The sequence below is a fragment of the Conger conger genome, chromosome 11, assembly GCF_963514075.1.
Source record: "Conger conger chromosome 11, fConCon1.1, whole genome shotgun sequence".
Taxonomy (NCBI): Eukaryota; Metazoa; Chordata; class Actinopteri; order Anguilliformes; family Congridae; genus Conger; species Conger conger.
Genome location: NC_083770.1, coordinates 25055298 through 25071770, shown reverse-complemented (window position 1 = coordinate 25071770; position 16473 = coordinate 25055298). Strand labels below are relative to the sequence as shown.

The 16473-nt window shown below is 38.9% G+C and overlaps 1 protein-coding gene across 3 annotated transcripts in view; it reads right to left on the bottom strand.

Annotated features, from left to right (window-relative positions):
• Positions 1-2937: 2937 nt before the first annotated feature.
• entpd8 (ectonucleoside triphosphate diphosphohydrolase 8) overlaps positions 2938-16473 on the bottom strand; it is a 42508-nt gene continuing 28972 nt past the window's right edge. For all 3 annotated transcript variants that reach the window (XM_061259748.1, XM_061259751.1, XM_061259750.1), the window contains 7 exons: positions 15565-15715; positions 9363-9522; positions 7288-7518; positions 6039-6305; positions 4819-4929; positions 4430-4567; positions 2938-3943 (listed from right to left, as the gene is read on the bottom strand). In XM_061259748.1, the coding sequence (XP_061115732.1) occupies positions 3752-3943; positions 4430-4567; positions 4819-4929; positions 6039-6305; positions 7288-7518; positions 9363-9522; positions 15565-15715 (1250 nt within the window). In that variant the 3' untranslated portion in view covers positions 2938-3751. The remainder of the gene's footprint in view (positions 3944-4429; positions 4568-4818; positions 4930-6038; positions 6306-7287; positions 7519-9362; positions 9523-15564; positions 15716-16473) is intronic.

Sequence of the window (16473 nt, the reverse complement as noted above, 5' to 3'; positions counted from 1 at the left end):
AGGTCATTGTGGTGTTGAAAGGTGAACCATAGCCCTAGTCTGAGGCCAAGAGCATTCTGGAGCTTCTGGACCTCTCTGTATTTGGCTGCATTCATCCTGCCCTTAATTCTGACCTGTGTCCCTGTCCCTGCCACCAAGAAGCACCCCATAGCATGATACTGTGACTATCATGCTTCACTGTATTAACCAGGTGATATGCCCAAGAGTTCTGCCTAATGTTTGTCTCATCAGACCAGAGAATCTTTTTCCTCATGCTCACATTCCTTCAAACGCCATTTGACAAAATCCAAAATCAAGAGTGGGTTTTGTCTAGCCACTCTACCATAAAGGCCTGATTGATGGAGTCCTGCTGAGATGGTCGTCCTTCCGGCAGATTCTTTCATCTCTACAAAGGACTGCCTCCCCTCCTTTATCCCCTCCCTGATAAAGGGCCTTCTTGCCCGGTTACTCTAGGAAGTCCTGGTGGTTCCAAACTTCCATTTCATATTCATTATTCATTATTCATTATTAATGCCACTGTGCTCCTGGTAACACTCAAAACTTTATAAATGGTTTTATACCCTTGCCTTGATCTGTGCCTGACCATAATTTTATCGCTGGGGTCTACGGAGAGTTCCTTGAACTTGGTTTTTGTCCTGACATAATTTACACAGGTGTGTGCCTTTCTGAACTATGTACAATCAATTCATTTTGCCAATGTTCTAGATACATCTCAAGTATAATTAAAGCAAACCTGATGCACCTGACTACAATTTGGATTATGTAAATTTTATTTCAGTTTTTTATTTTTAATCATTTTTGAAAAAAAATCTAAAAACATGTTTTCACTTTATGGGTTATTGAGTGTAGACTGATGGGCAAGATGGCTAAATGTATCCATTTAAAATAAAATTACAACACCGTAAAATGAAAAAAAAAAAAATGAGGGTTCTGAATACTTTTTGAAGCCACCGTATTTACATTTTAGCATTTAAAACATGACCATCTATACTATGGAGTCCTTCATGGAAGCACTTGCTGCAGCAATTGTACCTCCTAAGTCTACCAAGTTTGTACATTGGAAAGGTACATTTTGTAGCCTCTATTGTTGATAATTCTGTGGAAGGTGGAGGACGATCTTGTCAGATTTTGATGTGAGTCAAGAAAGAGTGTTTCATGTGTTCATGCACATGGAGCCAAAATCCAAGTATTGTGGTAGTGTAATGTCACAGGTCCACTACAAACTTTTCTCTGACTAAAATATCAATCCGTTTTTACTTAAAACCGCCAATCAAACCCATATCTGTGGTCAATGAACCCACCTACAGCCATTCTGATTGCTCATTGTGCAGTGCCCAATTAAACACCTGTAGAAGTGCAGTACGTTTAATATCATCACTGCTGCTGGTGAAGAACCATAGCTCGCTAGCCTTAAAGTTAATGTTAGCTGTTCTTGCCCATGTTAGCAAGCTAATATTACAACATCTTGCTTAACTAATGTGATTTATAGTGCATTAGTGTGATTAAATGCCACAATTAAGAGTTTGATGTAGTGAAGACCTGAGAGTTAAAACTTTGAACATTTTATGTGCGGCATCACATTCCAGTCCGATTCCAACAATTATTGGCAGTTGTGCATGGTAAAGAGTAAAAACTCAAACTAATGTTTAACTGATGTAATCTAAAATAACATTAAACTCAATGCAACAAAATGTGCCCTCTGTCCCTTAATTTCACCATTGCAATTAACAAGTTAACTTTGTGCTTAAGTATTAAAAAGTAAACTTAAGAGACTTTTTTGCTTTCCCTAAAGTATATTTTTAGCTAGATTCTCTGACTTTTAATTGAGTAACATTTTTACGCAGTATAATTTCTGGGTACCTTCTTCAACCCTGAAATTCACCCATGGTTCAATAACTGTCGACACAATGCATTAAGCACACGTTACTCCTATACTATGCACATTTTAGCAGCTATAACAACATTTATTCTAACAGTTATTATCTGAATAAATAAATCTTCAATTTTGCTGCGCCACTTAGGACTCTGGGAAAGTGGGTGGAGAGATCTGAAGAACAGCCGCGCAGCACTACAGTATTAAACATGAGCCTATGTGGTGTTAATAAATGATAAAAACAACAACTGCGCCGTCGGTGCTTTTTTCCAGAAGTAGGACAAATTGTTTAGACGGCATGGTGTTGAATGTCAAATTGCAAAACATTGCAATGTAAAAGTATAATGTAAAATATATGGTATGTCGCCAATATTTGTTGGTTTAAGTCCCAGAGGGACTTTTAACTTGATTTATTTTCCTATGTATATGATTATTATTATTATTTTATTCATAGGCTATTGTTATTATTATTTTTATTATTATGAGGTGATATGCTTTGGATCCTGAATTTCCTTTTTTTCCATTTTTGTTCACAAGACTTTGTTACAGAACGCTTGGTGCTTTTTTAGCAAACTGTAATCTCGCCATTCTTTTCTTCAAGCTTATCAATGGTTTGTATCTTGTAGATCTTGTAGAGTACCCTCTGTATTCCGGCTGGTGTAGTCTTCTACATATGGTAGACTTTGATACATCTACACCTGCATCCAGGTGAGTGTTCTTGAACTGTTGGTCCGTTGTCAGGGGGGTTTTCTTCACCATAGAGAGTATTCTCCGGTCGTCCACTACAGGAGTCTTCTTCGGTCTACTGAGTCTTTTGACCAGTTGTTTTTTTCTTGTTAATAATGAACCAAAATGTTGACTTGGGCATGTCCAGGGTAAGTTGCTCAAATACATTTCACAGTATGGTTACTTACAAACCCCTTGCAATCCAATTAATTTGGGCTAAATATCTATCTAGTAATGATTCAATTTCTTGGGATACTTGGGATACTTTATTCACAGAACATACATACATGACACATAAAAAATTTAACATTATGAAAAATGTAACATTATTGGCGGCATGTAGCGTAGTGGTTAAGGTACATGACTGGGACCTGCAAGGTTTTTGGTTCGATCTCCGGTGTAGCCACAATAAGATCCGCACAGCCGTTGGGCCCTTGAGCAAGGCCCTTAACCCTGCATTGCTCCAGGGGAGGATTGTCTCCTGCTAAGTCTAATCAACTGTACGTCGCTCTGGATAAGAGCGTCTGCCAAATGCCATTAATGTAATGTAATGTAATGAAGCTTGCTCATTCTCCAATCTGTGAGTTGTGTCCTCAGGGTTCCGTCAGCACCTTCATACAAACGTTTTGGAACCAAGTGGCTGTAATCTTATCCAATGTTGTTAACAGAGATATCCCATGCTGTTCCAGAGTACTAATTATGAATGACAATTTGAAACTTGATTGATCTCTACCCCAAAAATGTGTAAGTTTGGCGGGGCTCACTGCAGCTAAAAAAGATGCTTGCACAAGCCGTTCTCCGCCCACTCATTTTCAGCTCACCAACCACCACTGACAACAGAAGTCTCACTGTCTGATTTTATCCTTTTTATTGTAATCTCAGTTTTACTTCTAACGGCTATTCTCTTTCAAATGTAATTCCAGCAGACAATTGAGAAGAGATGTACAATCCTAATAAGCATTTCACAAAGTACTGCTCAGTCAAATCTAATTCTAGAGAATAAAACCATATACCTTTTCCCCTAACATATCCCCTCACCACAATACCTAGAAACCGGAAACACCATTTTTGCTACTTATCCCACAGTTCTTGCAAACAAATCTGTCCCTTTTAAATTAATTGTTGAGTCCAGTGCTCTAATCTCACCTGTCACTAGTTTATATTTCCTGCAAAAAGGATGATCATGACTACGAAGCTGAGGAAGAGGGCAAAGACAATAAAGAATATCCCAGCTGCCCACTGTCCATGATTTACTCCAGTTATCAACAGGGGATGTTCAGAAGGGATTAGGCTTGACTGATTCAGCATGTATCCCAGCGTCCAACCAATATTGGTGTCTGCTACCTGATAGATACAAATAAAGGCACATATGAAAATCAAGTTTGTAAAGTTATTGAGGTCAATTGCTAACGTATGCTTCACATAAAGGTATAATTGTAATGTGAACAGTCTTGTAAAAGCAGAGTAGAGTAGAAAATTACAGAGTGTTTTGTTAACCAGATATTGCATGTATGAAACGGGAAGTGTTATGTTCTATATACTTAATAAATACCAGATATGGCTAGGTTGAGTTAAACCTGACTGACTGATGGTGCAAGCTATGATCTTTCTAAAGCCACTGTATATACTAATCCAAACCATTGCTGGTTTGATGCAGTAAAACCAGGGATTTCCAAGAAGTTAATTTCTTATTCTTGTTTTAAACTAAAGCATTTGAAAACAAAGTTTCAGTTTACAATGATTTTCTGATGATTGAGCATGCTCAGTACACACTCTGCTACATTTGACACATTTTCTTATACACATTACTCACTTCCATACAGCTCTCACCTTCTTCTTAAAGTAAATGTTGCTCCATGTTGTCTCATTGAACTTGTAGGCTTCCTGTAGTAAAGTCATCTTGTAGTTGGCCGAGGCACAGTAATCCTGAAGGTACTTTTCTGGGATGTTGGGATACTCTGTTTTCACCTATGTAAATCAGTGTGTATAGACACTATGTAAATAGACTGTCATCATCAGAAAAATGAACATCACCATCAAGACCATTTTACCATCATCATCTTGACTATGCTTATGATCAACATCATGACCATACCACAGTAATTAGTATCATTACCACCATCACAAGCCTTCCATCAGAACAGCTATAATTAATATTGAAAAATGAAGACACGATATAGGAATACTCTCCATTTAATAAAAGCTTTATGAGGTCTCACCATTGACCAGTTCTTCTTGCAGAAGGACTCTATGGTGCTGAGAACCAGAGGCAGTGGGGCCTGAGGGGCCAGGCCAAGAAAGTCAAAGGTATAATAATAAGATGAGAAGGCCTAGGGGGCAGAAAGCGCAGTTAGGATCAAGGGGGAACATGGCAGCAGTGACCGTGAAATGAGTTCTCTCTGCTTTAACATATTGTATCACTTTAAATAACAAATGGGTAAATGTAAGGAATGTATTTTCCTTCAGAATGTAGTGTAAAATATTTGAGTTCCTATATATTTTATATAAGTTGGCATAAGTTAGCTGACATTTAATAATGTTCCTGAGTAATGTTGCACAATTGCGGTGGCACTGAGCATACATTAACGGTGCCAGTGGGGTGACTTACAGCCTTAGTCACTGGGGAGGTATGTGTGGTGCAGGCATGTACTAAGTGTGTGTACTGCTAATTGCTACAGTGCCTAATCTTTCTTTTCCTGGGACTCCAGCCCTCCCTCCCCTTGAGCTCCGGTCCTGCTCCTCCTCCTCTTCATCCCCATCCGCCGATGCATCCTGTACCTACTACTGCACACCCCTGGACTGCATATTTTACATTCATTCATTAGTTATTTATTCTTTTTTGTGTGTCTATTTTGTCTTTAAAAATATTATTTGTTTTATAAATGTATCGATTTGATATTTTTCTTTGATCTTAAGTCATTTGCTATCTTTGGGCATTGTGTCTATTTTTATGGCATATTTATGTCTTTCACTGCTATAAAGCACTTTGTGCTGTATGCTTGAAAAGTGCTATACAAATGAAGTTATTATTGATCTGAATATCTTCCTCAAATATTGGGATGATTTCTTACACTGCAAGTTTCTCTGGATACAAGCATCTACCAAATATGCCAAATAATGGAGGGAAGATATACAGTGCATTGAATATGTATTTCCCCCTTCTTGAGCGTATATTGGTCACACTGAAGATCTTTCAGATCTGAAGTTTCAGATCTTTAGACAAAATGTAATATTGGACAAAGGGAGCCTGTTTTTACTCAGTATTTACTCAGATTCCCTCTGTCTAATATTACATTTTGTATAAAGATCTGAACCCATTCAGTGTGACAAATATGCAATAGTAGTGGAAATCAGGAAGGGTGCAAATATTCCACAAGTACTTTCACAGTACTGTACAAAATACAGGTACCTGTAGCTGGCATTTGGAATCAAGACTTACATAGAAGTTGCCATTGATGGGGGGTTGGTAGACACCATTAAAAGCACAGTCAGGTGGGAAGGAGCAATCACTGAAGTTGAAAATGGTGTTCGTAAGTTTCAGGCACTGTCCAGGGTCACTGCTCCCCAAGAAGGTAACAATGTCTGTTGGGTCAAATGCTCCCGTTTTCTCTGCACAGGGCGAATCGTAGAGGTCACCCAGTGCCAGTGATAAGTTGTAACCCTGGTGGTAGCAGGGATGGGTAACCCGTTGGGACATGTTATTCATCTGTAAGGGAAACAAATATGGATGATTCTTAATGAAAAAACTGTCTGAGGAAGAGAATATGATCTTAACCTATTTTATGATGCCATTGCTTTTGTGACAGCAGTTCTATATTTTGTAACATGTGGATGGCAAAACAAGCGTGGGGGGACCTTGCCTTATCTGCATTTTGTAAATCCACATAAATAATGTCATGTCTGTCCTTTCCATTGCAAGGGTCTAGCGAATCAAATGCATACTACTTTCCAATTCTAAAACTGCTATCTCTGAGAAACGTTGATAGAATGTCCATTGTTGTTCATACTTCTACAAAAGTACTTGTACGTAGGAATGTTATTATCTACGTTTTGTATAGGCTGTCTGGAACACGATGAGCCCTCGTACAAGCTTCTGTGACCAGTATCGGTAATGCAGTTGCACAGTATAGGCGTGGCCCCCATGCCTGAGCAAAGAAATACAGTGTAAATATAGAACTGGCTAGGGATATGGTATTAAGTAATGACTGATAAGCATTTTAGCAAATTACATTACATTTCCCTTGGTGTATAGTCTTGCATAAAACAGCACAGCATTTTCTCTCCTGTGTAACAAAACCATAGCATTTTGTATATGCGTACTGAGACTGTTATGCTTCTTCAGTACTGTTACGCTGAAAAGGTTTGTTTTACAACAAAAAATATATCTTTTTCTAGGCCTACGTCTAAATAGAGGGCATCCAAGGAATCTCTCGTCTCAGTGAATATTTGAATCTTTGACTCCACAATAGAGAGCATTTTCAGTGATGTGACCCCATTTTATATTGCTGAGCATCTGAATACTTTCTCTAAATTTAATTTTATTATTATTCAGTGTGCTTATAAATTAGGAGCAAGCCTGCTTTTGAACAATAAATAGCATAAATAGCATTCCTTTCACAGGTCACTATGCCTGCTTATGATGCTGTTCATTATGATGTTTGGTCCCTGCTAAGGTAAGGTCTACTTGCCTTGAGAAGCTGGATCTGGAGCTGTCTCATAGCCTGGTCTTTGCCGTAGCACAGGTAGCTGTGAGTGTAGATGCCGTAGTTTAACCCATACAGGCGGAGCTGGACTTCTGAGGTAGGGTCCTTTATTGGATCTGTTGGTCTGAAGGTGATCTGGGTGGAGGATCCTCCCATGTCTAGAGCACCAAGAATTTCCCCTTCTTTGGGCTTCAGCCACTTACCCTCAAAGGAGTACTGCCCCACAACAGGGAATAGAGAAAACACTCATCCATCCATCTTCCTGCCGCTACTGCTTACACCCTAATAAAACTCATCCACTTCATGTCATCCACTTAAAGGTTTCCCCTTTTCTTGTTCTGCAGGTCTCCAGAGCTAAGACTACAGTATTTGAGACCTTGGCTGCATCCTAATTCAGTTTTTTTAATGTCAGCATTTATTAACAGTACCATAGGACCTTAGAGATCCAAACCTGAGAAAACAGAAATCTGGTCAACTGAACAGGCTATGGAATTGGAAATACACTGTACTATTAATACAAAATGACAGTGGTGACTTTGACTTGACAATTGGTGTTGAACTACAAGAGTACAATACCCTTGTTACTTTAACAACATCACTACATGGATTTCTTTCTGATTTGGGTATTTTACAAGTTCAGCATATCGTTAGTTATTTGATTGCACTTCATATGACAGTTACTGTTTGGGAAAATGCCATTTAGATTATTGGTTTATTATGATTCAAAATAAATAAATGAACTCAATATTTCATTCCATCATTGGTGTATTCCAACAGGACTTTCAGATATGAAAAATGTCAGTGTTCCGAACGACCTTCATTCCCAATGTGTTGAGGTTCTGATCTCCTTACAGCACAACCACTACAGAGCAAATACTGCATGTGCTTATACTCATTCATTCCAATATTCATTGGACTTTGGTTGCACAGGTTACTTGGAAATTCAATTTTGTGTTTAAATGAGTAACCTGGTGGTTGAATACGACACTTGCCAGTTGTAGTTTTTTTATATAATAGTAATGAGAACTGTCAATTAGCTATAACATGCCCCCATTTTGCTGTAGGCCAGTGGTGCAAACTGGGTCATGAGTTATAGGGGAGAGATAAGGAGAGTGGTTATCCTCATCCACTCCGACGACAACATTCTCAACTGGTTGAAAACACTTACTCCAAAACTAAAGACATATGTAATACTTTCATCATGTTTCTTCAATGGCCTCTTGTGCAAATTGCATATAAAAACCAAGAAAGTGTGACCAACCACCATGTTATTCCTAGATGTTTTTAAGCGTATAGTATTTCCTGAATTTGTATTTCGCCTTTTTATTTTTGGGTAGTAGGCTATAACTTTGCCATATCATGAGAATATACATTGAAAACCTGAGAATATACAGGTTTCAATATATATTCTTCTGTTTTCAATATATATTCTCATGTTTCATGAAATATTCTCAGGTTTTCAATGTATATTCTCATGTTTTATTCAATATTCTCAGGTTACAATATATATTCTCAGGTTTTCAATGTATATTCTCATGTTGTATTCAATATTCTCAGGGTTTTTATTTTAGTATATATATATATATATATATATATATATATATATATATATATATATATATATATATGAACTACGTTTTGTATGAGAAATGTATGGTGCAGTTTATGTGCACACTAGACTATATTCTAAAGCTCCATTTTGCCCTCCCTACATAAAGTTAAAAAACTTTATAATATATTTCTTGTAACGTTACATCCAGCTTTAGAAGCGAATATCAGCAGCTAACGTCAGCTATCTAACTTGTATGTTTAACAGATATTTGTTTACTAAATATTAAGTTAATGTTTGTACTGTTGAGCTAATGTTAACAATATCCATGTTTCCATAACTCTACTAGTTTTATTACATTTTAATGTAGGTGTCTGGATTGAGAGAGACGGACCCCATCTATCCATACCTAAATGCAACTCCATCCTACACCCTGGGTCAAGTTAAAATCCTAGAACTCAAATTCAATCTTTCATATCTTTCTCAATATCTCTTGAGAGTCACCACAGACCTTAATGAACCCTTCCAAGATGTAGTTGATTGTGATCCACCCAAAAGCTCCCTCTTCTGTGCCTAAGAGTATTCGTGCTCCCTGGAAATCAAAAGGATATTCTTTGATTGTCTTTGCCACCTCTTCCATGACTTGATCTGCTTTTGTGGCATTCTGTAGCCTGCAAAAAGAGATAGCATCCAGTTTTACAATATATAGCCAAAATTATTTGGTAACCCCGACTAATTATTGAGTTTAGATGTTTCAGCCACACCCAATGCTAACAGGTGTATAAAATATATGATATATATCACAAACTAGCTAACTTAGTATATCAACTATGATCAATAGCTAAGGTAAGGACACAGACATATCCAATAATAATTTTTGCTAGCTTATGAAAGCAAACTAGCTAGCTAACGTTAGAATGAATATAACCAGAAATAGTCTAATTGTCCTTAGACTTCTTGCCTGTAGGCCAACATCATGTATAGAGGAGTTGTTATCCTTGTGTGACAACTGGTTTAAAATAGGACGATAAATTTTAAATGCTTACTTCTCCAAAACTAAAGAACAGACATTTTTAATTGTTTCATTATGTTTCTTCAATACCCTCTTATGCAAATTGCATACAGTGCATCCGGAAAGTATTCACAGCGCTTCACTTTTCCCACATTTTGTTATGTTACAGCCTTATTCTAAAATGGAATACATTCATTTTTTTCCTCAAAATTCTACACACAACACCCCATAATGACAACATGAAATACGTTTTTTTGAAATTTTTGCAAATTTATTAAAAATAGAAAACTAAGAAATCACATGTACATAAGTATTCACAGCCTTTGCCATGAAGCAGCTGCAGCAATCCACCAATCAGGCCTGTATGGTAGAGTGGCCAGACGGAAGCCAATCCTTAGTAAAAGGCACATGGCAGAGTTTGCCAAAAGGCACTTGAAGGACTCTCAGACCATGAGAAACAAAATTCCCTGGTCTGATGAGACAAAGATTGAACTCTTTGGCATGAATGCCAGGCGTCATGTTTGGAGGAAACCAGGCACCGCTCATCACCTGGCCAATACCATCCCTACAGTGAAGCATGGTGATGGCAGCATCATGCTGTGGGGATGTTTTTCAGCGGCAGGAACTGGGAGACTAGTCAGGATTGAGGAAAAGATGAATGCAGCAATGTACAGAGACATCCTGGATGAAAACCTGCTCCAGAGCGCTCTTGACCTCAGACTGGTGCGACGGTTCATCTTTCAGCAGGACAACGACCCTAAGCACACAGCCAAGATATCAAAGGAGTGGCTTCAGGACACCTCTGTGAATGTCCTTGAGTGGCCCAGCCAGAGCCCAGACTTGAATCTGATTGAACATCTCTGGAGAGATCTGAAAATGGCTGTGCACCGATGCTCCCCATCCAACCTAATGGAGCTTGAGAGGTGCTGCAAAGAGGAATGGGCAAAACTGCCCAAAGATAGGTGTGCCAAGCTTGTGGCATCATATTCAAAAAGACTTGAGGCTGTAATTGCTGCCAAAGGTGCATCAACAACGTAATGAGCAAAGGCAGTGAATACTTATGTACATGTGATTTCTTCGTTTTTTATTTTTAATAAATTTGCAAAGATTTCAAAAAAGCTTCTTTCATGTTGTCATTATGGGGTGTTGTGTGTAGAATTTTGAGGAAAAAAATGAATTTATTCAATTTTGGAATAAGGCTGTAACATAACAAAATGTGGGAAAAGTGAAGTGCTGTATAAAAACCAAGAAAGTGTGACCAACTACCATGTTACTCCTTTAATGTCTTTTAAAGGCACATTTGGTAAACAGTCCATCTAATAATAGAGCCAGTATAGGGGACAGGCTAGAGGCAAACATTTCCTTTAATCAGAAAACATATAAACATCCTTATAGCCTCAGGAATCAAAGTTTTCCAGAATGAAAAATGCCCTCAAATCTGCATGTCCAAATCGTTTTCCACAGCAGAGGTTTAGAGAGCTCAGTTACTGAATAATGCCATGGTTGTCCATATTTGTGACTGCACTGCCAATATGAAGAGCTAAGCGCCTCTGCCCATCAATTTGAGTGATGACATTTGTCCCAAACCTTTGTGGTGGGGCTGCTCTTTTTCATACGTGGAAGATTGTAGCTTTATACCACTGCCCAACACACAACACATAGGCTACACCTGGGGTCTGTTCAAGAAAGTAGAAAGTCTATTTCAAAACCTTGGAACTGACGTTAGACCAGCAGTCACTGATACACAAATTCATTAGAAACTAGGACCAGTACATTTCTTACTAACTACCAGCTGTTTCAATACATAGCTTGAGCTGGTCAAATCTTTGATTATGGAGCTGATCTGAACTGGTCAACCAGCTACTAGCTTTTTCAAAACTAGCTTGAACTGTAGTAAGAAAAACAGGAAAGTCTCCCAAACTCAAGGAAAATGATGTTTAATGGCAGTTTTCAGAAATACATTAAACGTATTCTGAATTCAGCAGAGTCAGACTGAAGCCAGAACCTTTGCTGTGATTACATTTTATCCCGTTCCAAGCCTGTTCAAGCAAGGAAGGTTCAATACATATAACAGGAGAATGCAGACAATTTTGTGACACCTATCATTCAGGCCGTCATGTACTGGCCATCCTTCTATGACTGAATTAGCATGTCTGTTGCCTCAAGTAGCTCTCATTCCTGGCCACTAATCTACCATTGTAGCAACTGATTATAATACTGATAAGATCTATGGAATGTGTGGCAAGCAGACATATTGACATCAGAGACAGATTTCTTACAGTAGTGATATGAGGGCACATAATCTTGATTATTACAATAAATTAAAACATACTACTAGTGTTAGCAGCTAGGTTAGGAAATTTTTTTTTTGAAAGACAATTTAAAACCAGAATGGCTGAACCTCTGACTTGAGAATAGCTAGGCCTATCACATGAGTCAGTATCACTTTGCTTGAGCAAACTGCAAAGCCAGTCTCACCCGCCAGCTCGTTCAGTTGCATTGGATGTTTTCTTACTGCTACAGCAAAAAAAATACAATATTTTGCCTGTAATAATGTAAGTTAAAATCTGTGTGGCTCAACCTCTGACTCAAATCATTTCAACGACTACATTTCAATTTCCACTTTAGTTGATCTTGGACGTCACCGGACATCCAATATCAATGCTGAATTGCTCACTGGGAAGGTACTTTGATGCCCCAAAAACAATTAACGTGAGCAAGCGCTCCCCACAATTAGTGCTGCTTTCCACCTAAAAGGAGCTAAAATGAAAAAATAAATAAAATTTGCTAAAAAGTCGCTAAATATTCTGTAAATATTTGGATATCAACTGATTGGAGGGGAATGCAATGCAAATCAGATGTGAATTAACTAAACGGAAATCAATCCAACATAAAAATTGTTAAATTGTTATGTCAGGGAGGACAGAATATTAAGATTAAACTAGAGCATTACTGCCATTCCTGTCATTCATGCAGATTGCATTACATGCAGCACATGACTGTTATACATAATACAGTGCACACAGTAAGCTATAATGGAATACAGACTAGAACAGCGATCCTCACTCCTGGTCCTGGAGAGCCACAGGGTGTGCTGGTGTAGCTGGGGTCTAATACGGAAGGGAAAAATATACATATACACCACGTTATCGCAAAATGATTGTTCTATTTACTTACCTTGTAGTTTTAACTAAGATTATGTCTGAAAAATTGTGGTGGTCAATAGCTGTTTTAAACATAGATTGTTTCATGCTTGCCCTAATTGTTCTTTCTCTGTTCCTCCCTCAGTTCCAATTCAGTAATTGCTATGTGCTTCAGTTTCGAAGCTGTTTGGAAGGCACGGGGGCCAAGCTAAGAAAAAAACTATTCCTTTGTGAAAGCATGCATACGGCTTCCCTCACATTCTCTTCTGAGTGGCGCCATAAGTCAATTGTTGTTTTATTTGAACTTGGCCTGTAACATTATGTACATGTTTTAAAGAAACAGTGGTTTTTTTTTTTTTTTTAAATACTGTTTTATTCATTGTTGCCAGTACTTGATCTTCAAATCTTCCTGTTGTATGTTTGTTTAGTTCTTTGATTTTAGTAACCAGGACCTGCCCTGCAGCATAGTTGCAGCAAAGCTAGTAAGTTTGCCGTGTATTGCGATCACTTCTGGCTTTTCACCGGGTGCTTTGGCGGATACTATTTCATTGCATTTGAGTAATCTTTATATTTACTGTGTGCCTTGAAAGATATTGATTACTCCTGTTTAGTGTGACCTAAACACTGTATGCTTTGAAATATACTATTTATTCTTATTGGTGTTATTTAGCCTGTGAATATATAGTATAGTATAGTGCTGTGAAAGATGGAAGAGAAGATTAAATCACAGATAGCTAACTTGACCAAGGGAATTGTAAGTGGGCTCAAAGCTGAACTCCAAGAGGCCACCGTTAGAGGCCCCAGACACCATCAGAGAGGAATTCATGGAGGACCTGATCACCCACTGCATACTCCCACCAACAAGACCAAGATGGTAAGTTTGCCCAACCCCATCCATCTACACTTTATCAATATGACAGAGGCTCTGCAACCAATGCCATGCTCCAAATCACATCCAGGGCTTCTGCCCCCAAAGATGGAGGTACCATATGTTGGGTGCATGTAAACATGTAAACATGTAAACATGTAAACATTGGTAACACTGTACTTGACAAATGTGGAGTAATTGTCGAAATATTGTTGAGACCCCCGTATATCTGAAACATTACCAAAAAGAAAAGACAGCCTTCAACAGCCCATAGGATTATACAAATTGAATCGGATGCCTTTTGGATTATGCAATGCCCTTGCAACTTTTTACAGGCTTATGGCTCTTTGCTCCAGAGTAAAGTCCAGTACCTTGGGCCAGAAAGCGGCATAGCTCCAACACAAGACAGAGTGCAGTGGCAGACTGGCCTCAACCTCAAACGGTCAGGGAGCTGCAAACTTTTTTAGGATTCATTGGCTACTATCGGCAGTTCATCAAAAATAGCAATGCCTCTCCATGGACAACAGGTCACCTGATGGAAGGTGTTCGCCGCAGAAGCCAACCACTCCGGGAATGGGCTCAAGAATGCAAAGTCTTCCAACAACTGAAACAAGCCTTGATGAGCAAAACTGTTTTGGCCTTTGCTGACTTTGCACAGCCATTCATAGTATAAACTGATGTTAGCAAATGAGGCCTAGGGGCTTTTCTAGTTTTCTAGTTCAGGTTCAAGATGGGGTTGAAAGCGTTATTGCTTACGCAAGCTATAGTTTGCAACCAACAGAACGCCACAAACTAGTTCTTGCCACTTAAATGGGCCATAACATACATTTTTTACATGCTGGGGTCTAAATTTGTAGTATTCACTGATAATAACCCTCTGTCCCACTTCTCTTCTGCCACTTTGGGGAGTGTAGAGCAGCATTGGGTTGCTCGATTAGCAAATTTTAACTATGAGATCAGGTTTGGGTCAAGGAAGGAAAAACACAAAGCTGATGCCTTGTCTGAGTACTGGTGGGAGAGTCTGACCCTCCAGAGGAAGATGAAGACAACCTAGCCCCCTCTGCTGTTGTGAGTACTGAGGTGGTGATGGCTTTCTTTGCTGGAGTTGGTAAGGCCATTCACAGTTCTGAACACTACAGACAGAACAATGACTATGAAGACCAGTGGCCAGGAGTGACCGCTGCAACTTGTAAGCAAGCACAAAAAAGGGATGCAAGGTGGAAGGAAGAATCGTGTTGAGATTCCCTACAGAACCACTGGATCGTTTCATAATGTTTCCAAAACAGCAAGGGTTTGACAGACGAGTGAGTGCATAGCTATTACATCTCCTTTCTGCTTTAAAAATGTGTTATTGAACTTTGGTTAACCTGTCTGGCCAAGAATTTTGAGGACAGATAATCATGTTGAGAATCTGCAGAAGAACCGGATGAGTTTTCAGCTGTAGAATTGTTTAAGAGACTGTACAGCAAGTGTGCAGCTGAATGTATATCATTTTTCTAGGATGGCAACCATCAACTGGAACTGCTTGAAACCTGGAGAGAATCTAGGTCTATGTGAGGGATGGACACTAGTTAAAATGTATTCTTTCCTCTGCTGGCTCATAGACCTGTCGAGACATGCATTACACCAGTTGCTAGTATTTTACCATCATTATTTTGTTACATTGTGTGGAACATTGGCAGTGTCTCACCTCAAAAGCCGCATTCCAGCTGTGGCACCCAGGTATACAGGTGTATTCCTTTCTTGGCCAATTGGGATGGCTTTCTTAGCATCATCCAAACACACAGTAAGGCTTTGCCCAGCAGCCGGTGGATCATTGGCATAGCTTGAAATCCCAGGTCCTGAGGAGAGAGGGACTTTGGAGTTAGGGATACCAATATATATATTTTTATAGAGGGCTAACTTAATAAGTATCCAACTGCAGGGGCTGTTATGTCTGGTGTTAACAACCATGGGTTCCTCGAAACAGTTGTCCAAGGATTTATAGAATGAAGATGGTTCATTTCCACTGTTCATTTCAGTATCTGAGGTAGAACACAACATACATAGGCAAGGATTGGCATCTATGCGCAGGGGTTAAGAGATTGGACAAATCCTTACGATAGGGATAGTAAGTTGATTGAACACTTTTGTTTAAGTACGCTTGAGCTGCTTGAATTCATTGACCAACTCATACCTCAATTAGAGCAACTGGAGCCACTGGAACAGTGCAGCATTGCAGTTGCATAGAGCAGTACTTTGAATACTTTTGGGGATATTATTAATGTCAACAAATCAAGCAGTAGCAGTGTCCAAGCAACGTGCACTGCCTAGCAACATTTGTGCAGTAGACTTGTATCAATGTGAACTTGAATCATTTACACTGGACATAGCTGTCACCCAGCCATAGATGGTGTGTAGGGATTTGGTCATTTGTAAAGTAAAATTCCAAAGTTCAATTTATTAAGAGGACAAAAATAGTCTTCTGCAGAGTATGAAACCTACCAGATAAAATCAAGGCAGTTGATAATTGTGTTGTCCAGGCCCAGGCTTAATATCCCTTTCCCAGAACAAAATGTACCAATGAGGCTCCCCCTCCTGATGGGCTATCAAACACCCC